At 43.6% G+C, this 23,298-nt stretch overlaps 1 protein-coding gene across 1 annotated transcript in view; it reads left to right on the plus strand.

The window, feature by feature from the left end:
• SLC7A14 (solute carrier family 7 member 14) overlaps window positions 1–16,149 on the plus strand; it is a 50,568-nt gene extending 34,419 nt beyond the window's left edge. Inside the window, exons 5-7 of the mRNA XM_068981252.1 lie at window positions 594–802; window positions 2,589–3,466; window positions 15,827–16,149. Coding sequence (XP_068837353.1) covers window positions 594–802; window positions 2,589–3,466; window positions 15,827–16,149 — 1,410 coding nt within the window. The remainder of the gene's footprint in view (window positions 1–593; window positions 803–2,588; window positions 3,467–15,826) is intronic.
• Window positions 16,150–23,298: the final 7,149 nt, after the last annotated feature.

Below are 23,298 nucleotides of genomic sequence, written 5' to 3' on the forward strand. Positions count from 1 at the left end.
GAACTGGACTCCATTCTGATGCCATCATTTATTTCTTGGCCTGCCTGGAGGAAACAGAAATACGAGTCCCATCAGTTAATCAGCTATGGATCCCCTACACATTTATCTTTCAAGTTTTGATCTCTGGTCTTTGGGGTAAGAAGTAGGAAAGACCCTGTAGGACCCGGAAAGTACAGAAGAAATGAGTCTTGTCCATGAGGGCACAGTGCTCATGGTCAGTGCCAGGCCCTGGCTCCAGGACCTCTGGCTACAGCTCCTGCCATCGGATAATAACTGCTCTTCACTGAACTATCCATGTAGCTTCCGCTTTCAGGAGCTGAAATACCAGCAGACTTATTCCTCAGATATGAAAGAACCACAGAGAGACAGTAGGAATGACTTGGTCCAGTCCACTGAATTCACATGTAGGGAGGAAACCCTGAGACCAAGGGCTCCAGAGGCCAGATGACTGGTCTAAAGTAAAGGCACACACCAGGAAGTGGCAGATGCAGGCTCCCATGCAGGACCAGGTCTCTCTCCTCTGCTATGGGACACCCATCCATGCATCAGACTGATCCCTCTACCTCCAACCACGTTTCATCTCGTTTTAACAGGTGAGCATGATCCTAACTCTGATGGTGCCATATGACGCCATTGACACGGAGTCCCCACTCATGGAGATGTTTGTGGCTCGTGGGTTCTATGCGGCAAAGTTCGTCGTGGCCATCGGGTCCGTTGCAGGACTGACGGTCAGCTTGCTGGGCTCCCTCTTCCCAATGCCGAGGGTCATCTATGCCATGGCCGGCGATGGGCTCCTCTTCAGGTAAGGGCTATGCTCGTGGCATTCATTTTGCTCTTCCATGCCTATCCAGGGAGACTGTCACCCATCTTCCCTGTCACATGGACCATGGAACTTGTCATATATCTTGGCAAATAGTTTGAGTGAAAATAATTTAGGTCCTAAAACAGCCCCTCAGTTTGACTCTGGGTCCCTCAATCTAGCAACAAACTGGTACGTTCCCCCCACTGCCCCTCCCTTTTTATGTGACACTGCTGCTCCTTCGTAAAGATGGTGGGTGCCAAGATGCTACACGGGTGGCCTCCAGAAGGAGGGACCCATCCCAGGGGCGTCTTAGGCTTGCCCTCACATTGAGCCCTGACAACTGCCCCTCTGAAGTTGAAAAAAGTTCAAAGTTACAATCAAAGAGAGGATAAGACCCTTTGAGCAGAACCTAGTAATAGCAGCAATGACTACCACCATTTATTGACCATGTGTGTATCCCAGGTATATGGGATCCCATTTAGTCATCACAATAACTCTATTTAACAGAACAGTGTACTAGATGAAAACTCAGGTAAAAAAAAAAAAAAAAACTTGCCCCAAATCCCCCAGATGCTAGGTGGAGGGGGTCAGGATTTGAACCCAGAACTGTTTGACCAGAACGACCAGATTTTTAACTACATCAAGACACTGACACTTCCAGTCCCCTAATCTGGCCAGGAAGTAACCTCTGCCCATGGTACACAGGGGATGTGGCCCCATCTCTTGGTGCCTCTTGCCTCCTGTGTGAGGAACTTGCAGGTAAAGCATTCTTCAAGTGCACCAAACAAGGAGCAAACTGCCAAGGAGGTCTCAGGAGTTCAGAGGGACCCAGCTCAGAAACTTTACCTCGGCCATCAGCTGTCACCTTCTGCAACAGTTCCTGTGCATACCCTCTGAGGTCACCACTGGGTCAGAGCTGAGACCTTGGGGGAGCTGGAGGCTGATGGTGGTGGAGATGTGACAACTTCACACATCCAAAAGGTCTTTCTGCTGTCAAAGAAAACCGAGAGATGCTAGGCCTCTGAGCAGTTTCTAGTCTTGTGTGAATCACGGAAATAAGGGAGGACTGCAAGAGCAGCAAGAATGAGGGCCAGGAGAAGAGGAAGTTGGAAGGTGGGAGCCTACCTAAGTCTAAGGAACTGCTAAACAAGCGCCTGTCATTCAATCACCCTTGATGGTCTTCTCTACCTTCTCCAGTGAGTAACTGGCCAGATTTAGCTTTCATCCACAAGCACATGTTCTTAATGACTGTGCTATTTTGCAACCAAATCCCTATGCTTTCATTGTAGAGCAAGCTTCTCAGGCTTTAGCAAAAATCAGAATCCTCTAGAGGTTTTTTAAAGTGTATCGTTTGTTGGGCCGTAGTAGGTGAAACCTGAAAATACACATCTCGAACAAGTTCCAAGGTGTTGCTAACACTGCTGATCTATGGACCATACTTTGGGTAACACAGGTGGAGAGGACCACCAGGCAGGCATGTGACTTCAACTATCCCCTCTTCATAGCAAAGTCTGGGCTTCAATTTAGATTCCTGAGAACCTCCTAGATTCAATCAACCCACCACATCACATAATTGAAGTAGGCACTTTAATAGAGCAGTTTGCCTCATACCCAAGGAATTAAAATAGATTCTGTTTAAATTATATTTCAGAAACTAGATCCTGGAGTAGGAACAGCAACAGTATTTAAAGTAGTGAATCCAGAAGTAAACTGGAGGAGCAGGACCAGGAGGTGTTAAACCATGTTGAATCAATCACCGTTAACCCTCTGCTTGCCCCTCCTCCAGATTCCTGGCTCACGTGAGCTCCTACACAGAGACCCCCGTGGTGGCCTGCATCGTTTCAGGATTCCTGGCAGCTCTCCTCTCCCTATTAGTCAGCTTGAGAGACCTGATTGAGATGATGTCCATCGGCACCCTCCTCGCCTACACCTTGGTCTCTGTCTGTGTCTTGCTGCTTCGATACCAGCCAGAGAGTGACATTGACGGCTTTGTCAAATTCCTGTCTGAGGAGCACACGAAGAAGAAGGAGGGCATTCTAGCTGACTGTGAGAAGGAAGTCTGCTCTCCTGTGAGTGAAGGGGAAGAGTTTTCTGGCCCAGCCACCAACACATGTGGGGCCAAAAACCTGCCATCCTTGGGAGACAATGAGATGCTCATAGGGAAATCAGACAAGTCAACCTACAACGTCAACCACCCAAACTACGGCACTGTGGACATGACCACAGGCATAGAAGCTGATGAATCTGAAAACATCTATCTCATCAAGTTGAAGAAGCTGATTGGGCCCCGTTACTACACCATGAGGATCCAGCTGGGCCTTCCGGGCAAAATGGACCGGCCCACAGCCGCCACAGGGCACACGGTGACCATCTGCGTGCTCCTGCTCTTCATCCTTATGTTCGTCTTCTGCTCCTTCATCATCTTTGGTTCCGACTACATCTCAGAGCAGAGCTGGTGGGCCATCCTTCTGGTCGTTCTGATGGTGCTGCTGATCAGCGCCCTGGTGTTTGTGATCCTGCAGCAACCAGAGAACCCCAAGAAGCTGCCCTACATGGCTCCCTGCCTCCCCTTTGTGCCTGCCTTTGCCATGCTGGTGAACATCTATCTCATGCTAAAGCTCTCCACCATCACGTGGATCCGGTTTGCGGTCTGGTGCTTTGTGGGTAAGCAACTTCCTTTGGAGCTTTGAAAGTTCCCTTCTAAGGCCTCGGCCAGGCTTATCCCAAAGTTGCCTCCTAGCCCGACTGGGCATCCCCTTGCCAAGAGAATTCTGGCTGGTTCTATGGATCCTTGCTTTCTGCTTTAGAGTCAAAAAAGCCACGTGTGACCTCTCTGCCTGTTATGATCTTGGTTGTTCGTTCTGAAGAATGATACTGATCAATCCATCACTTCACTGAATAGCTTACTGGATATTCTTTTGTGGATAATTAGTATCATAGAAAGTGATACTTATTTCATTTTAAGTGGATCCACATTTTTAAATGAATCCACGTTTTTAAAAAAGGACAAAAATAACATATAAATTGAGGGTGGGAAAGGTTGATTGGAATTCTTAAAAACTAAAAATCATGAAGAATTTTATTTATCTTATGTTGGACAGAATTAAAATAGCAATCATGCCATATTTTTAAACAAGCAAAGTATGAATTAAGTATGCATTCTTGGCATAATTTTTTGACAAAAATTACATCCTGGCACCATTGAATAGTCCTCATTTTTTATCAACTTTCACAAAATATTTGAGCATTTCATTTTTTCCCAAGATCTTTCCTCATCCATTGATATTCCAGTCATTTTCTTGGAAAATACCTATCACATCATCATCCTTGTTGATTTTCTCTTCTTCTCTTGATAACTGATAAGGCTCTGTCAGGTTCTCAACATCCACAGCTTTAAGTGAATTACCATTGCTCTCTCTAAACTCACTTTCACTGCCTTCAGACAGCCCTGTATCGTCCCCAAGATTCCTAATTTTCCTTTGGAATCAGTTTATATTATATTCACATTACCTGTTTAACATATTCGACCATTACTGATGAAATGGCTGGGGATAGGGGCTCATGATAACTTAAGAGATATGTTTAAGTGAATGCTCATTTTAAGATTCCTTATTTATTATTTTTGTATTTCCTATATAATTCGGTAACCCTGGCATCTCTGGCAACAAATACTTAGCTAAGGAAGGTCCTTAGGTGCTTTGAGGAATAGGAAAGTAAAGAATAAGGGAGGCAAAATAAATACGTGTGAATCAACCAGCCTGGGCAAGGCAACAAAAAGACTCGTGGAGTCGTAGCCCAACCACTCCTTGAGATGAGGAATATGGGTGTTCAACGTGGTGACTTCTGTTCCCAAACCATATTGTTGTTCATGCTCAATAAATACCTATCTGTGATTATAAAGCACTCTTCAGATAAGAAAAAGGAATCTTTCACTCAGAATAGTTGGGAAGGACTTTAAGGAGGCAGAATTTGAACTGGACGACAAGATAGGTTTTAGACAGAGGGAAGTGGGGGGCGGAACACAGTAATCAAAGACAAGAGCATATGTCTCCCAGAAGATTCCTCACCTCTGAAGGCCATCCTGCACCTTCCTGTCGGCATTTTGTACCAATTTTCCACTACCTAAGCCTCATCCCTTGTTAGACTTTAAGGGATCTCTTGAAAGGACCCCACTGACTTGTCAAAGTTCTAAGCATTTAAATGATTTATTCACAATCTCTCACTTCTGTTTAAACATTTTGCCACTGGAACAAGAAGCAAACCAATGCAAAGATGATACTATGGGTAGAAATGACTAAAGTGTGTAGAAATATTAGAGTCATATGTTCGTCAAATGAATAAAGGCACAGACACAAATACCCCAGAATTTATTCACCTTTTCCTGGACTATCCAAGCTAGATATAGCCTTCAATATCTAGTACAGTGTTACCCACAGTGTGGTAACCATTCCACTGTTAATATTTGGACTGATTTTAGAGAGCATATGAACTTTTCAAAATATTGTATGGTTATTACTCACTTTCACAAACACTACACAAACAGACATACTCAAATCATTGCTTTTTAATAATTCATTTATTTTAATTTTGACTGTGCTGGGTCTTCATTGTTGCGCTCAAGCTTTCTCTAGTTGCTGCGAGCAGAAGCTATGCTCTAATTTCAGTGCTTGGGCTTCTCATTGCGGTGGCTTCTTTTGGCTTCTTTTGTTGGAGCACAGGCCCCAGGCGCACAGGCTTCAGTAGCTGAGGGTTCAGTATTTGCAGCACAAGGACTCAGCAGATGTGGCACACAGGCCTAGTTGCTCCAAGGCATGTAGGATCTTCCCAGACCAGGGATCAAACCTGTGTCCCCTGCACTGGCAGGCAGACTCTCATCCGTGGTACCACCAGGAAAGCCCAATTATTTTTAAATTTCAAAAGTGAGTTAAACAGAAGAAAAAACATGAGTTCTTAAGCCATATGATTCAAAGCGAAAAATAACACTTATATGGCACTTACCACATATCAGCCATCATTCCAAAGGCTTCACTTATATTAACTTATTTAATCCACACAACCAGATCCATTTTACAAATGAGGAAACTAAGGCACTTGACTTAGGTCACATAGTTAGAATATAGCAAAGCCAAATTAGAACTCAGGTGGTATAATTCCAGAGTCCACAATCATAGTCACTACATTAAAAATGTAGTATATAAATAAAATGTAAATAAAGTTTGAGAAACATTGAAACACTCCCCACTTCTCCCTCTCTTAACTATACAGATAAGTAAACTGAACTTCCAAAAGGTTCAATAACATGCTCAAGGTCAGCAAGAATAACAGGAAACTATTCACAGAGCTACCACAATCCAGAATCTCCATGCTCAGTGGGGGCCTCCTACCTCCCCACCACAGTGCTTCTGAGCAGACCTTCGTATCTGCCCAGAATGTTTGAGATGTAGTCTGTGCAGATTAACGGAGGGCTGGCTTCACGGGTGGATGATCTGTGCAGTCACACAGGGCCTCGTGCTTGGCTTAATGCTCTGGTGCTGTCTTCTTGCATTCTTAACAATGTTTTAACAAGAGGCTCCATGGTTTCATTTTGCACTGGGACCTATAAATTATGTAGTCAGTCCTGCATAATATCTGTGTTTCTGGAACACCAGAGGAATTTTGCAAAAGTGATGCAATGGCCTATTGCCTTTGGAGTCAGACAGCCCCAAGTTCAAATCAAAACTCTGCCACTTCATTGTGACCTTGGGAAATTCATTTAATTCCTTTGGGCCTCAGTTTACTCATGTGTAAAAATGCAGATAATTCTGCTAGACTTGATCTGGTTGCAGTTTGGGGCTTAAACAAGAAAACAGCAGGGAAAGCAGTAAGAGCTTTTTCTTTCCTGCCTTTCTTTTAAAAAGCTGAAATGATTCATTGTCTCCCAGACTAGCTGTCACATGCGAAAGTACAACGTGAACCTGTTCTGACTCAGGCTGCCTTCCCAATTATCAGACAGAAGAAAGTTCCCAGAGAACCTTTTGTAATCTTGCTGATAACACAAACTTCAAGCTGGCTCCAGAAACTGATACTCCCTGGCATGGGAGGGTGCCACCCTGCAGCCTGAGCGGGCCAGACAGAGGGCACTGGAGCCTGTAGTTTAAGAAGCACCCAGCTGCTGGATACTAACTGCTTTGGTATCATTATCTCTGAAGGCTCATAGATAACTTTCGCCCAGAACAAAGATTCTCAACTCAGACTACACAACAGAATCATGTGAGTTGCTTCTGAAACATTCTACACCCAGGATCTCCCCACAGAGATGTTCTGATTCAATTGATCTGGTACGGCCAACCACGGTATTTTTAAAGCTTCCCTGGGTAATTCTGTCATGTAGCCAGGTTTACAATGATCTAGAACAGTGGTTCTCAAAGTAAGATCCCAGACCTGCCACATCAGTATTACGTGGAAACTAGTGAAAAATGCAATTTTAGACTCCAGCCCAGACCTACAGATAGAATCAGAATCTCTGAGGGCAATGTAGATTTTAACAAGTCCACCAGGTAATTCTGCTGTGTGCTCAAATATGAGATACACTGATCTAGAGAGAAGAATAAGACAATAATTAGCAGGTAGGCAGATAATTTAATTACAAAATTCCCTGGTTTTTGCTATATAAAATATATCCATCCCACAACCCCAAATTGGCTTATAAAATCTTTAACTATCTTATAGAATAAATTTCCCATCTCTAAACATCTGAGTCTCCAAAATGTCAGATTTTTCTTCTTCATCTCTCTATTCATAATATATGTTTCCCAAGGAGAACAGTAGAGAGATTTCTAAATGGAGCTTATTATGAAACATCCACTACTTTTTAAAAAGATTTACATGGTTGGGCTGAGTCATAACTTGATAATCTTCTCAAACACATTTTTACCCAAATTTCTCTAAATGAATCTTCATTACAGCATTTTTGTAACAATGTTTAGCTAAGTTTTTGTCCTTCGGAAGAGCCCAACTCATAGCGAGAAATGAAGCAGTTCTTAATAGATACCCAGCACTTGTTTCTTTTCCTTCCGACAAGAGAAATAACACACATAGCAAAAGTTTAATAATCCCCAACAAAATGAACACAAAGCCAGCCTTCATTTACCTTTTCTCTTAAATGATGCAGTTTTGTAAAAGAATACCTCAAGGAGTTGGGCAGAGTCCCAGAAACCAGCAGGGACCAGTAAGAACACTGTATGATGGTATTCTCCAGGCACGTGTCAGGTCTACTGGTCCCTGTGGGCCTTTATTGTAGATTAACCATCCGTTAGACCAGCTCACAGGTACCCTTACCCTGCATGCCAAGTTGCTCCAGTCATGTCTGACTCTTTGTGACCCCATGACCATAACCCTTACTCTAGATGTCGTCAAGATTTCATCTGGAGTTTTTTCAGTCCCTCTGAGGAAAACCAGGTGGCGCTGGTAGTAAAGAAGCCGCTGGCCAATACAGGAGACTAAGAAATGCAGGTTCCATCTCCGGGTTGGGAAGCTCCCCTGGAGGAGGGCCCAGCACCCCTCCAGCGTTCTTGCCTAGAGAATCCCACAGACCAAGGATCCTGGCAGGCCACAGCCCATAGGGGTGCAGAGAGCTGGCCACAACTGAAGCAGCTTAGCACACACACAACTTTAGAGAACAGACGGGACGTGTGCTTTGGGCAACGGACCTCATAAATCCTGGACTAAACCATCAACATCCCAAAGAGAAGACACACTTCACGGTTTTCGCCTGAGCTCTCATCTGAAATCCTACTGGAAACTGACTCAAAGCAGCCATTGTGATGACGGGACGAGAAGGGAGAGAAGGGGGCCATGACTTCAACCTTGAGAGGGCACCAAGGTACACAAATTCCTGGGTGCTGGGCCCTCCTCCAGGGGAGCTTCCCAACCCGGAGATGGAACCTGCATTTCTTAGTCTCCTGTATTGGCCAGCGGCTTCTTTACTACCAGCGCCACCTGGTTTTCCTCAGAGGGACTGAAAAAACTCCAAATGATATGTCCCATAAATCAGTTCGAAATTCTCCTTGTAGGAAGTGGGAAAACTGTCAGCTTCAACATCAAAATTATACTCAGAAGAGAAAGAAAAATCACAGAGGCCAGGATGAGGATGGCAACAAAGCCAAGCTGATTCCAAGAGGGAGGGAGGGAGCAGGTAAAGCCTGTAGCTGCTGAGGCTGCCTGCTGGTGGAGGTGCTGGGCTGGCCAGGGAGACACCTGGGGAGGAGGGGGCAGCTGAGACTGGAGGGCCAGGAGACCACGCAGTGGAAGGCCCTGGAACAGGTGTGTGCAGTTCCCCCAGAATAGGCAGTGCTGTGAGTGAGCGATGGGCTCCTCTCCCTCAGCAGTACAGGTGTGAGGTCATCCTAACCCTGTGCTTGCAGTTTTAGCTTGTTCGTTCTCCTTGCTGTCTAGCACCCCACAGTGTTGATATACCACAATGTATTTACCCATTCTTGGATCCATGGGCATTCAGCATGGCAGCTGCTGCGGACATTCTCACACATGATTTTGATGGACACACAGGGTTTGTGCTTTGGTTGGGTTTCTGCTAAGTTAAGAAGTGGAACTGCTGGAGTTTTTAATGTTCTTTAAGAAGGCTGCCTTTGGTCTCATAGCCATTATACTCCTCGAATAAAATAAGGGCCCCCAGCTCTATTTTGCAGCTGGGAAACTGAAGCATAAAGAATGTGACATTATGTTAGATCAACTGCGGGCCCAGAAGTGAAGCTCCTCTGGTCCCCACTTCGTCCTGAGCCTTGCTCTTCCTGGCCACACCATATTAAACAAACCCAACTGTTGTTAGAATCAACAGGGCTTGTGGGTATTTAAAAAATAACCAGCAAAGTGAGAGTTGGTGGGGACTGTGCTGGATGGGAGGGCACCTTCTCAGTACTATCTTCATTCCTGCACCAGCAAGTGTCTGTTTTGGAAAGTTGATCCCAGACTAGAAAAAATTAAAAAGCCTCTGGGCATAACAAAGTGCCTCAGTTATCTGCAGCAGGCAGGGCTTCCTGCCTGACGGGGCGCCCCAGAAAGAGACAGCTCCACCCAGCCTGCGGTCAGGTGGCCCACCCCCTCTGGCACCGAGTGTGGAGCCACGTGCAGGGCACAGGAAGCTCCTGGGGGACTCTAGAGAGCAGGAACCTGCTTCGTGACCTGAGCTAGAACCTGCCAGGTTGGAAATCTGTCTAGCTCTGGGTCACCTAGTCTCTTTTCAGGGCTGAGTTTTTGTCCTAGGATTTCTCCCACATGATCCAGAGGATCCCTTACCCGTCTCATTTGTAGGTTTGAGGTCATTTGTTTAGTTTGCACAGGATGACACAGGGCTTTGCACAGGGCCAAGACAAGTGGAATAAATAGATGTTTTGCCAGCTGATACTGAGATGCCCCAGGCTTGTGAAAGCAACTTAGCATCCCAAACCTTCCTGTAGGCCCCCAATAGGCAGCCCTCCATGCAGACTCAAGAGATGTGAGTTCTGATGCCATTTCAATCCCTGCATATTGTCCAGGTCTTAACTCCTCTGGGATGATGTGCAAGAAAGTAGGTTTGTATAAAGGGCTTTCCAATCACAAGGTGTCCTGTTACATAAAGAAAGCCCATTCAATGGCTGAAGGCATGATCCTTCACCTCGTCCAGCCCGAACCTCTCACAGGCACAGAACTGTCTGGAAAAGAAGCCAGAGCCTCCCTCTGAACATTTACCTTCCATATAAACAGCTTCCCATGGGACTCATTGCCATTACTGGGTGCCCAGTACAGCCATGTTTGCTGTGAAAATATTGGAACACTTCTGTGCCTTCTGCCAACTAGTTGCTGCCTTGAATGTCCCATCTACAATCCATCACATAAAAAATAACTCCAGCCTAGCAGGGGGCCTCCAAGACCCTCTGCAGCACAAAAGCTGGCTGCCTTCTGATTTTTTATCTGCCTTTCATTTATTCAGATATCAGATAGATACCTACAAAGCAGTGGATCTACGTTTTTATGGAACTGGAGAATTAAATCCACAAATAGAATAAATAATATTACTTATCAATTAGCCACCTTAGTCTTGAGACTTTATTCCAAATGACTTCTGGCTTGTCCTAAAAGCTAATCCACTGTCAAAGATAAAACTTTGCCATCCACAAGGATTTACAAAAGAATAAACCCAATCCCACTGACAACCTGAATAATAGGAGCCAAAACCTATTTCAAGCAAAGACAGCATCATTGGAATAAGTGTATAGCTTTAAAAAGCGAAGAGTCTATCCAAACAAATAATTCAGGAATATTTTGATGTTTCTGGATATCAGATGATATTAAGGAATTATTCGTTTTTAGACGTGATAATGGGACAAAGTTAAGTTTTTTAGAGGAGTCTATTTTATAGATACCTGCTAAAGCATTTACAGAGGAAACAGGATGGAAGGAATTTGTTTCAAAGTAATCTAAAGAGAAAGGGGTAGGTGAGTGGGTGTCAGGAGGGAAAAAGCTAGTGATGAATACATGGGCCTTTTTATACTTTTCTCTCCACTTCTGTATGTTTCAAATTCTTCAAAAGTAAAGTTCAGGGACTCCCCTCGCAGTCCAGTGGCTAAGACTCTGCGCTCTCCAGGCAAAGGAACCAGTTCAGTCCCTGGTCAGGGAACTAGAGTCCGCCTGCTGCAACTGTAAGATCCCGCATGCCACAACTAAGACCCGGCACAGCCAAATAAGAAGATAATAAATGTTATAAGCAGTAAAGTTCAGCAAAATCGTTTCCAATTCGTGTATACCTCCCAACCACCCCCTGGTAGGTGGGAGAAATAACAATTGGAAGCAGCCAGGATCAGGACATGGAAGGACCTGGAAGGAACTGCCGTCTGCACAGTCTAAACACTGACTATGCAGCTATAGAAAACCCTGTATTTGGTCTTGTGCCACAGTCTTCTGTGAAATGCCATAATCATAACCTACACACACACACACACACACACACACACCATTCTCAGGAGGAATCTAAACAAGATAACACTTGTAGAGTATTTTTAGTTCCTTGGGAGAAAGGCCGCACCACTGTAGGACCTCAGCACCCAGGGGCGCTGGGTGAAGTGTTGTCCAGATGGTTCAGGATTCCCAGAATCCCCACAGATTTTTCAGAAACTACCTCATGCTTCATTCTCTAAGCCAACTGAAAAAAGGAGCAGAAACAAAACACCCTGCTTCTACACAGGAGGCTTTTAGCAGCTCTGTTTACTCCTCCAACACAAAGCCCTTGTTTATGTGTGACAGATGGTAATACATGTTTCTCTCCTCCCGCCCTCTCTCTCTTTCTCTCTCTCTGCTCCCCTTTCATTTGTTCCCCTCTGTTTCTTTGTCCTTCTCCGTTCTTCCTTTTCTCCAGTCTTTCTCTGCCTCACACCACTTTTCCTGAACTGACTCAGGGGCCAGCAAGAAGGATAAAGGCAGACAGAATACCAACCCCTAGGAGAGCACATGTGCCCAAGCTGTCTATGCAAGCTGTCAGGCCAATCCACACAGTCGCTTCTGGGTGCACAGTCCTCATATTTGAAATGTACTTTTGAAGACAGAGTGACACACCTTAGAAACTGTAGGGGGCTCAGAGCAAACATTAAAAGGCCCATAAATATTTAGGGATGTTTCCATGGGTTGCTTTCCCAAAGTAATCATAGTTGACACATTTGAGTACTCACACACACACACACACACACACACACACACACACACACACACACTCATGTTCCTTCCAAGCCCAACCACTCCCAAACAAAACCTAAGCTCGCACTGACTATTTCTGTGCCAGGCAGTCTCTAACCCAGTGAGGGAGGAGATGTGAAGGGCTGGATAAGCTAGAGCCTCCTCTCTCATGGACTGCTGGTGCTGCCCCTCACATGCCCAGGCAAGTGACTCAGTCTTTCCCAGTCTCCATTTCTCCATCTATAAAACGAAGGTATTCGAACAGATCAAGGACACAGACTCTTTCCCAGCTCTAAATATCTATGATTCTATGAAGAATCACACCAAAGTTCTTGGAGAATTATCATAAACCAATCTATCTGATGGGCTTCCCTGGGGGTTCAGACAGTAAAAGTCCACCTGCAATGCAGGAGATGCAAGTTCAATCCCTGGGTCAGGAAGATCCCCTGGAGAAAGGACTGGCTACCCACTCCAGTATTCTTGCCTGGAGAATTCCGTGGACAGAGGAGCCTGGCGGGCTACAGTCTATGGAGTCACAAAGAGTCGGACGCAACTGAACGACTGACACTTTCACACTTTCACTTCACAGTCTATCAGACAAAACACCCCAATACTTGGTAGGGTTAGGGGAAGGTCTGTCAGAATAGATGTCAAACCAGTGCTTGATGACCTCTGTAGTACAGAGAAGAGAAGCCAGGGGCAAGGGGAAAAGAAAAAATTTTATTAAGTTTAGTAGGGAAACAACACACTTACAAACAGGATCTGAGAACGGGATCAAAAAGGAAAGAACTGACATAACAGATACCAAGCAGACAGGGGAGGCAAGCTCTGCCACCTACTTGGATGTCTAGGAAAAAAGATAGCAAGAAAGAAAAACTGGGCAAAAGGAGGTGTGTGCCTGACAATAAACTCAGTCTCCTGAAATTTACTCTCTCATTTCAAATGTGCTTCCAACAGGTATTCTCCAAGCAGCAAACTGGTAGCCCTTTTAAAAGAGGCCTCGATTTGGTGCCTTGTTCTCCACAATAAGAACTATCCCCCATGCCCACCCCACCCCCAGCACCAGAAAGAAAGAGTAAGATCCATGCTCAGAAAAAATGAAATTGCTATTTGAGAACAGCCACATCTGCCAATGATTAACTCCAGGATTTATTACCAATTAGGACTATAAATGTCTGCTTACTTTGGCTCCTGGAAAGTTGATTTCACAGGAAAATGAGGGGGGGAGGGAATGGTGGTGGCAGGGAGAGTCATTTGAGACAAGGAGGGAGAAATCCAAGCTTAAAAAGACACACTTCAAATTCAAAAGGAAGCAGAATACCTCGGGGACCAGAGCGGAAAGCAGGCTTTACCTTGTGGTTCTAAGCAAACAGCCCAGCAGATGCCCGCAGGGTTAGCAAAGTCAGAGAGACTAGTGCCACCCAGAAGAATGTGTTGGTACCTGGAAGGAGCTGCAAAACCGAGGGGACGGCAGTGGCCAGGCCACCAAACTGCCAAGGTGGGCAGTGGAGCACACGCATCAGGAGTTTTGGGGTTTTTTTGGCCACGTCACAAGGCTTGCAGTGGTATTTTATGAATCCATCTTATCTCCTTTGTTAGTCTATATTAATATGATGGACTGAATTGTGTCCCTCCCAAATTCATATTGAAGCCCCAACCCGCAATGTTGTTTTTTCGCCAAGCTGTGTGGCTGGCGGGATCTTAGTTCCCCAACCAGGGATTGAACTGGGCCCAGGGCGATGAAATGGTAAATCCTGACTATTGGACTGCAAGGGAAATCCTGCCTCAGGAGCTTTAAGGTTCCTTATCTCAGGGGTTCTCAGCTTTGGCTGACCACTGGAATCACCTGTGAAGCTCTAAAACCACCTACACCTGAGTCACAATGAGGACCAATTAAATCAGAATCTCCAAGGGATGAGGTATCAGGATTGTGCAGGAACTCCCCAGGTGACCCGCCAGGTGCAGCCAGGGTTGAGAATCACTGCTTATGTCGTTTCCTCCTCATAGCAGCCCCCTGTATTGGTACAGTACTCTCGAGATTTCATACAAGAGAAAGCTGAGGCACAATGAGGCCCAGTAGCTGGTCCAGGGTTACACAGTGATGGAGGCAGGGTTTGTACTCAGACCTCACCTTCTTAACCATCATGCCCCTTGGCCTCCAACGCTATGGTTCTCAGCATTCCAGGCCCTGGGCCTCCATGGGCTTTTCTCAAACTATTTTCATATATTTTTTTCCTAAAAATTCTTATAGAAATGAGACATTAGCCCATATAATGCTACAGGTTAACTAGGAAGGGAGGCTTCTTTCCTTTGCTTGGAATGACATCAAAAGGAGGTTGCACTGAACATTTCATGCTCATTGGGAGTTCTCATTCACCCCTTCAACAAACATTAAGTGCCAGTTTTCCACAGTCTATAAACTAGAACCACCCTGTACAGATAATCACACAACAGGTACTCTAAGGTCGTAACAGTGGCATGAGAGTCCACAGGCACTGAGAGTCCACAAACGAAAGTGGACAGCTGAGTGACAGTAAAGTATGATGACTCTGGTGAGTGAAAAGGGGCAAAGTACATCACATATATGCTTGTTGCTACATGGTAAAATGGGGCTTCCCAGGTGGCACTAGTGGTAAAGAACCCACTCGCCAGTGTAGGAGAGAGAAGAGACGTGGGTTCGATCCTGGGCTGAGGAGATCATCTGGAGAAGGGAATGGCAATCTACCCCAGTATTCCTGCCTGGACAATCCCATGGACAGAGGGACCTGGTGGGTTATATAGTCCATAGAGTTGCAAAGTCAGACATGACCGAAGCAACTTAGCACTCACACATGTGGTGAAATAAAACAATGAGCCCGTAAGTGGAAATCTGGGATCGTAAAATGCTAGGAGAAGGCTGGGAGTACACTGTGGGTGATCCATAACTATTTAAACCAGAAAAGAAAAGGCAAACTCCTGGCTGGCACCTACACGAGTATAGTGAGCTAGACGTCAACAGGGGAGTGGGGACTGAGGTGACCTCAAGTGCGCCATATCCTAACTGAAGAGATGCCCAGGTCTCACCTCCAGCCAGAAGTTTCCATGTAGGAATGTGGGTACAGCATTGTCAGTCCTTCTGCTCTAAGCATGGGTTGCTTAAAGATCTACCATTTTTAAATGGCATCTAAGTCGAGTCTTTTCAAAACGCTGTGCAGACCAAAGAAAACACATCCACCACCAGGCCTGCTCTCATCGTTGAGAGTAAGCCCCCTGCTCAGCACGTGGATCCCCAAACAACAGCTTATTCACCTGTGCTTCCCCCCACTCACCCCACCCCCGCTGCAGGTATGCTCATTTATTTTGGATACGGCATCTGGAATAGCACCCTGGAAATCAGCGCCCGAGAAGAAGCCCTGCACCAGAGCACGTACCAGCGTTATGACGTGGATGACCCCTTCTCAGTGGAGGAGGGCTTCTCCTATGCCACTGAGGGCGAGAGCCAGGAGAACTGGGGCGGGCCGGCGGAGGACAAAGGCTTCTATTACCAGCAGATGTCAGATACGCAGCCCAACACCCGGACGAGTAGCAAGGCGAAGAGCAAAAGCAAACACAAACAGAACTCAGAGGCCCTGATTGCAAACGATGAGTTAGATTACTCTCCAGAGTAGGAGCACACACACCAGAAATGTGCAGACATGGTGGCGATTTCTTTTCAGTAACTTCACCTGTGGGCTAGAAGGTGGAAACTTCTTTGGCTCTCATTTCAAAACTCCAGCCTTTCCCAAAGTCAGTCCCCAGTCATAGCCTGTCATTTGCCACCTCTGCTCTTCACGACAGTTCTGCGGAAGGGCTTCACCTGGGTCCCATAACTAGTCCCCTTGCAAAAACAAACAAAAAATTAAACTAAAAGCTATGAGAAATGCTATCAGGTGCAACCATCAGAGCAGATGGCAGTGTCTCCCAGGCCTTTGCTTTGCTGGTTGAATCTTTTTGCTTCTTACTAAGGCCCCAAGAAGCAGGGAGTGAAACCCTTGGAGATGTGCCAAAGCAGGTGGGGTTGGGCACAAGGCAGCATTTCAACCACCTGAGATCTCAAGGGCAGAGCCCTGTTCTCAGAACGCTAGGCTGAGAGCCACTCCTCGAGGCCATGTGGCACTTGGCACTTTCTCAGAAAGCAACATTTTGTTGTGAAATCTCACAAAAACAAATTCATGGTGATGCATACTTCTTTTTCCTTCACCAAGATTCTCACAGTCTCCAAACTAGAACTTTAGGATGCAGCAAAGGTCAGGAACTCTGAGACCATGATCCCAAAGGTCTCAGACTCACTGTAAGACAGTCAGACCCAATAATAAGGTAAGAAGCACCATCAAAACTCTACTTTTCCCAGGAGGGAAAAAAAAAAAAAAACCTGAATAACCATCTCTTGCAGTGAAGGCCAGAAGGGCACTGGCAAAAATTAACTCTCTGTCATGTCATGCCTTCTCTTACACCAGACTCTAAGCTCCTGCTGATATGATGAAAGAGGGCAAAGTAGGAGCATGATTTCATGGCACTAATATGCCTTGAAGAAGTAGGCTATTTGTTTTATGATCAGATAAAAAAGCTTTACAAGGAGAAGTGACCCAGCCACTGAGATCACATTGCAAACTCTATTTCAGATTTCTTAAATTATAAATTCTGAAGTTTTTTGAGATATGCAACCACTTGATTGGTGGGTGCTAATCTGAAAACAAAAAATACTGAAGCATAGCTACTTAGGTAATCACATTCCACGAGATCACATTTCATTCTGAACCCTACTCCTCTGGAGTAGCTCACTTTCAGACATGGATTTTTCCTGTTATTTCCCAAAGTAGTTTCACTAAAGCCCAGAGAAAAAAATCTACCTGATAAGGTCTAAACCGTGGAGAAGTGCAAGGCAACCCGCTCCAGTATTCTTGCCCGGAGAATCCTCATGAATAGGGAAGCCTGGTGGGCTACAGTCCATGGGATCACAAAGAGTCAGACACGACTGAAGCGACTTATCACACAAGGTCTAAACCTGGACCGTAAGAGAGGCTCTTAAAGATTATTTTCTCAGAAACAAACTAGAAGAGGACATTTGCAACAAGAAAAAAACACATGGTCTATGCATTCGAGTCTTGGGTTATAGGGATTCATACAGTACCTTGAGATGTGTACACGTGTATGTGAAGGCACAATTTGGATCAAGCTAAAATCTTTGTGAGGATTTCCTGAAAGCAGGGCAAAATAGTAACTTCTTTGCTCTCTCTGTCTCCTGGATCTTGAGTTATGCCAAAAGTTTTCCAGAACATCAACTAATGTTTAGGTCTGTTCTTTCTTAAAGGTTGAGATTTGTGCCATCTTGGCATGGTTCAGGATTATAGACAGGACACAAAAGCACATTTTTATGTGAAACTAACAATGATCAAAAATGCACCAAATCCTAAACAACAGGAATAAAAAGAAATGTAACGTCTGCCCTTGGACGTTCACAGCCCAGGGAAAGGGCAGCACCGGAACCTGATAAATGTAGATAAAACAACCAAACATGGCAAGTCCTCTTGGTTGATGAACTGGGCTTTAAAAATAATAATATTTATAAAAAGGCTAACTGAAACTAGTTTGTCTTTAATAAATTGGATTTCCCACCTGAAGCCAATGTATGCCATTTAAATTCAAATAATTACTGTTCTCCAGATCTTTTTTTTTTTTTTCATTCCTCTATAACTCTGATTTTCTTGAGGTCATTTTTTCATCTTAATGTAATGCTTGGCAATTCCATTTCTCTCTCCCCTAAGATTAACCATAAAGATACAGTGGCTGGTGTGTGAAATATATCTTTGGAGATTAAATTAGTACTTCTTGTGAAAACAAACTTTGGAACTGGTCTTAGGACTGAACAAATCTGCCTAGTTTAAATATAATCTATGAGACTTGAGACATATCCAGACAGATGGGGTGGAGCTGTATTTATTAAAAGTATTCAAAGAGAAATACGAATGCAAAATAACAAAATCTTAACATGCGTGAAAGAGCTTCCTTTTATTAGTTAGGTGTAAGTATTACTGTAACAACTGTCTGCTGGCAGATATGTGGAGTTTCTGTAGCATCAGAAGAGAGGACTCATACTTGGTAAACCCTGTTGGTACTGATTTCATAAAGACTCTCTCAAAATCACCCTCATTCCAGGAGTCATTTCTCTCAAATAGTATCTCTATATTTTTTTTAAGCTTTGCTCTCTTTATTGCTCCAAATTGGTTAGTCATTTCACTAGTGACCTTGTTTTTTTTAAAAAAAATTAGTCAGTATGATAGAAAGTTTTTCAAGATAAATAGACATGTTTTTCTCTCATGGTTCCCAGCCTCTGTGAAATAGACTCAGATTTCACAGTGCAGTTTTCAAATATCATTAATCACTAGAATGATACTAGCATCTCCTAATTCATTTTCTTAAGACTATATTTGTGGGACCACATTAAAAGTAAGATGACCCTATAATTACCTCAGACACTTAGCCCCTTGAACAACATCCTAGGAAGACCTATATGTTACTGAATCCTCTGTAGCAAGAGCTCTTTCAGTGAGATTTCATAATATGGATTTATGGCTTGGAGCTAATTATTTGGTTTTTTAAATGTATGCTACTTATTAGTACTCTCCTTCATTTCCAGAGGATTTCAAGTGGTTATTAAAATACATATAATACCAAAAAAAAAGAAGTGAGGAATGTGAGGCAAATAAAAATAGAAAAGAAAGGATAAGACAGAGCTAGAAGTGCATTTAGTGCACAAATGGAGAGCCTTGATACGCATTGCTAAATTTGCCAGTGAGGGAGCAACTTAAGAAATAATGAAATTGTTGATAATGACAGCAAGAAGTATTTCAGCATGATAAGACTAAATCTTTCCTCAGGAGGGCGAAGAATTGCAATAGTGTAGACCACTGACACCCACAGAAAAGCTTCAGGGCTAGATTTTACCCACTACATGTGCCTGGCTTATAGTGGGTATTCAATAAATATCTGATAATCTGATGGATGGGTAGATGGATGAATGAAAGGAAAATGAAATAACTTATTCAACAATATTTGTGGAGAGCATATAATGTGCTGTAGAGATTCAAATATGGAAAAGACCTTCCTCCAATGGAAAGATCAAAGAGAACGCAGCCCTTGTGTTGAGCCTTGTGGGATGGGCAAAATTTTGCCAGGTAGAAACGAAGGAGATGCCTGCCAAGTGCAGGATCAGCATGAGTAAGGTATAGATTGTGGCTGATAACTGTCTCTTGACTAATAATTTGTGCTGTGTCTCCTTCAAGGGAAAGCAAGAAGCTAGTCTGACAAGAATACATGATTCAAATTTCGAACTGTAGGAAATCATGCTGAGAAGGCAGGTCAGGGCTCATGCACAGATAGACATGAATGTTGAACTGAGCTCGCCAGCTCTCCTTGGGTGGGGAGGCACTGAGAAAATGATGAAAGTGTGAATCAGTGAAGGCTGGACTTTAAGAAGCTGGAGCAGTGGCTTCCTCTGCCCAGGCAAGGAGTTCATAAACACATACACACTCCAAGTTGATTTCACATATTAAAGGGGAAAAATATCCATACTTAAAACAACATATGATACTTCCTTTGAAATCCTGTCTGATTTCATCATTAGTCGAGGAGAAGTTTGTTCATTTAACATGTAGACAGACAACACAGTTATTCCCAGCCACATTAAAATTTTCAGTAATACGTTTAAACAACAAAGCTAACAACATTTTATATCTGTCTAACCTAAACGTTAAAACTGCAGCTCAAGATTTTACTGAAACCTGAGTACAAAGCCACTTTGAACTAGTGAAAGATAAAGAATGACAGAATTAGGTCAAGAATCCAGTTCTACTTCTTAGTAACAAACTAACAGCTAATCAAATATCAACACAGTGGTTATAATGAGCCTTTTTAATAAACAGAGGGATAAAACTATTGAATTTAATGATCTTTCTTTCTCTAAAACCTATCGGTTGGTCAGAATATAAACCTAGTAATATTGGGAAAATAAAACACAAACTCCTTCAAAGAAATATTTTCTCCCATTCCAAAAAGAGTTGATGAACCTGAACTCCTTTACACCCCACTTGTTGGAAATCAACTTTACAAGGGGCTATAACTCTTCACAGCAACCTAAAGAGAAGCTACAAGAGTCTGAGAATCAGCCTAAAAGACTAGAAGAAATTGCTATCCACTTTCTCACCAGGTTTTAGCAGGGCTGAGATGTCAGTGAAAGCCCACTGAGGGTCAGCCACAGGTATACTGATTTTGCGTCTCCGATTAGACTGCCTTCTTGGGTGGAGATGTCAGAAATCGGAAAACGTGTCTGAAGCCACAGCTGGGGTCAACTCACCGAGTCCAGGAGGCAATCAGCAGTCCACTCTTGGACTAAAGCCCTCGGGTTAGTCAGCACTCCGAAGCTGGCCTTAGTATCTTATGCCAGTGGAGAGAACAGAACAAAGGAAACACACCCTCCAAATGTGCCACGTGGAATTCGCACTCCATTTTCTTGCTGTTTTAGAACATAACTTGTTCAGGAGCGTTTTTCTATCCCAAATTTTCGGGGAGCCTCGGTTTCTCCCATATGCATGCACCTCCCAGACTCGAAGGACCCCTTTGTCTACAGGGGCCTCTAGAGTCCCTCAGAAAGATGGGTGCCAACCTGTACGCAGCACTGGTGCCGCAGTGAAAGAGCCAGTAACGCGCACGCAGGACAGCGTCCCAGCCAGCAGGCCTCCGCCACGACCGGAAATCCGGATGCTGTTTTCCCAAGGCTATTGTATTTGTCGGCTGGAATGATGATGGGTAGCAAGAAACCCCTATCGTGTCCAATAGTCCTGTATCTACTTTCATTGTCTCAAAGATTTTAGAGGAGAGGCTGTTGTTAACTTCCCGCTCAGGAGCAAGTTCGTTTCTAAAAAGCTTTCCTCTTTTTGCTTGGCTTGAGTAACTCACGCATCCTTTTGAAATACCTAGGCACTTGCCTTTGCCAAAACTCCTTCTCTAAGAAAACGTTCTCTTCTTTTTTTAGAACTTAAAGCCCAAAAAGGATTAGTGGACGTTTTGAAGGCCATCGAAAGTACACATATTTTCTGTAGTATCAACTAAAATAGTGTTAGAAGTCATTAAACAGTATACCACCTGTATGGAGTTAACAAAATGCACAACAGCTTTGGGCTTAAAGTCTTCTGAAAGCAGGCAACTGTAATTCCATATTCTTTCTATAAGAACATGTGTGCATTTTGATACCATGAGGAAAGAAAATGGCTTGGTATTAGAACTTGGTATTAGCCTGTGGATTCTTTCATATAGACTCTGTGATTTTCCCCTCATTTTTCTGACATTGGCATTGGTGACATTGGCTAATGGGAACTGTGGGTCATGTGAGTCCCCCGGGAAGTGCAGACTATGAAGGACTGTGTTCATTCTGGTACTGGGATGAGGAAGCCGTTCCTTGTACATCTCCTACTGATTGGTCTTTGCAGTTCCAGATACTTTGCCTCACTCACTCATGCTCACAAAAGCTAGAATCTACCCTGGAAATCATAAACCCCGACTTTCCAAAGCAAAAGCACGGTTAATGCTATGATGGTGTATAAATACCTCATCTGTCTGGGCTGACAGAAGGGGCTGCAGGTCTTTTAAAGAGCAGCTACAGTCCTCATTCCATGTTGGCACACCATCTAACCAGGACTCACATTCTAGCTTTTCTCACTGTGGAAAAGAAATGTTACTGTTTAATTCATATCCAAAGTTATAAATACAGCTTGTAAATTTTACTAACATGTTTCATTTTTGTTTGGTCCTTAAGAAGTACAACTTGCTTTCTGCAGATGGTAACTTCTGGTGGTGTTCTCTGCTTTTTTTTTTTTCCTGGTATGAACTTCTGTATTTGTTAAAGTTTGTTCGTTTTGTGGTTTCTAATTCCCATTGGTGCACTGTACAATGGGGTGTGTAGTGTTATGAAGAAAGAAATAATGTGCAGATATGTTATGAAGTGTGTTTTATTTTTAAATGACTGTGATGTTGACAATATATTGATTTATCAAGATACTAAGGGAAAAATTCTAAATTTACCGAAATGTGTATATTTTAATAAATGCATAAAGCTTTATTGTGTGCCTTTAAATTTTAAAATGGGCTTATAAAGAAAGTCAGAAACAAAAGTGTCTTACTATAAAATATCCAGAGTAATGTAAAGCTCTTATACAGGAAGTGACCAAAAAAAAAAAAAAGAAAAGAAAAAGGAGCTTTCCCATATTTTGTTAATCTTAACCAATATCTGAAGTCTGCTACTTTCTTTCCATATTAAAATGGAGATGAATAAGTGAATCTTGCCTTAAATGTTTCAATTGTCCTTTGTAGAAAAGCAAGATAAATGAGCTCATTTTTTGGAACTAATTGCATTATTGTGGAAAATTCATTTTCAGAATAAAAAAAATATTTTAAAAATTATAGGTAATCGACTATTAAAATTTAAATTTGAAGAAAGTCAGTGTCATCCTACCTTTATAAAATTCACTTTACTTCGATAAAGAAACTAAAAGTTCCACTTTAGCAGACTTGGGAGAACAAGATGCAGGGCTTTACCCAGCACCCTGCTCACTACGCTGCCTTGTGAGTTACCCCTTTCCCAGTTCCAATTTCCAGTCACAGCCACACATCCCTCCACCCTTGGCACCACAGAACATTATTAGAGTCATTGCTGACATCCATTTTATGGCCTAATTGCAGGAACATTACCTGCCTATAGTCTCAAACCCAGTTAATGATGATAG

This window comes from Capricornis sumatraensis, chromosome 1 (assembly GCF_032405125.1).
Source record: "Capricornis sumatraensis isolate serow.1 chromosome 1, serow.2, whole genome shotgun sequence".
Taxonomy (NCBI): Eukaryota; Metazoa; Chordata; class Mammalia; order Artiodactyla; family Bovidae; genus Capricornis; species Capricornis sumatraensis.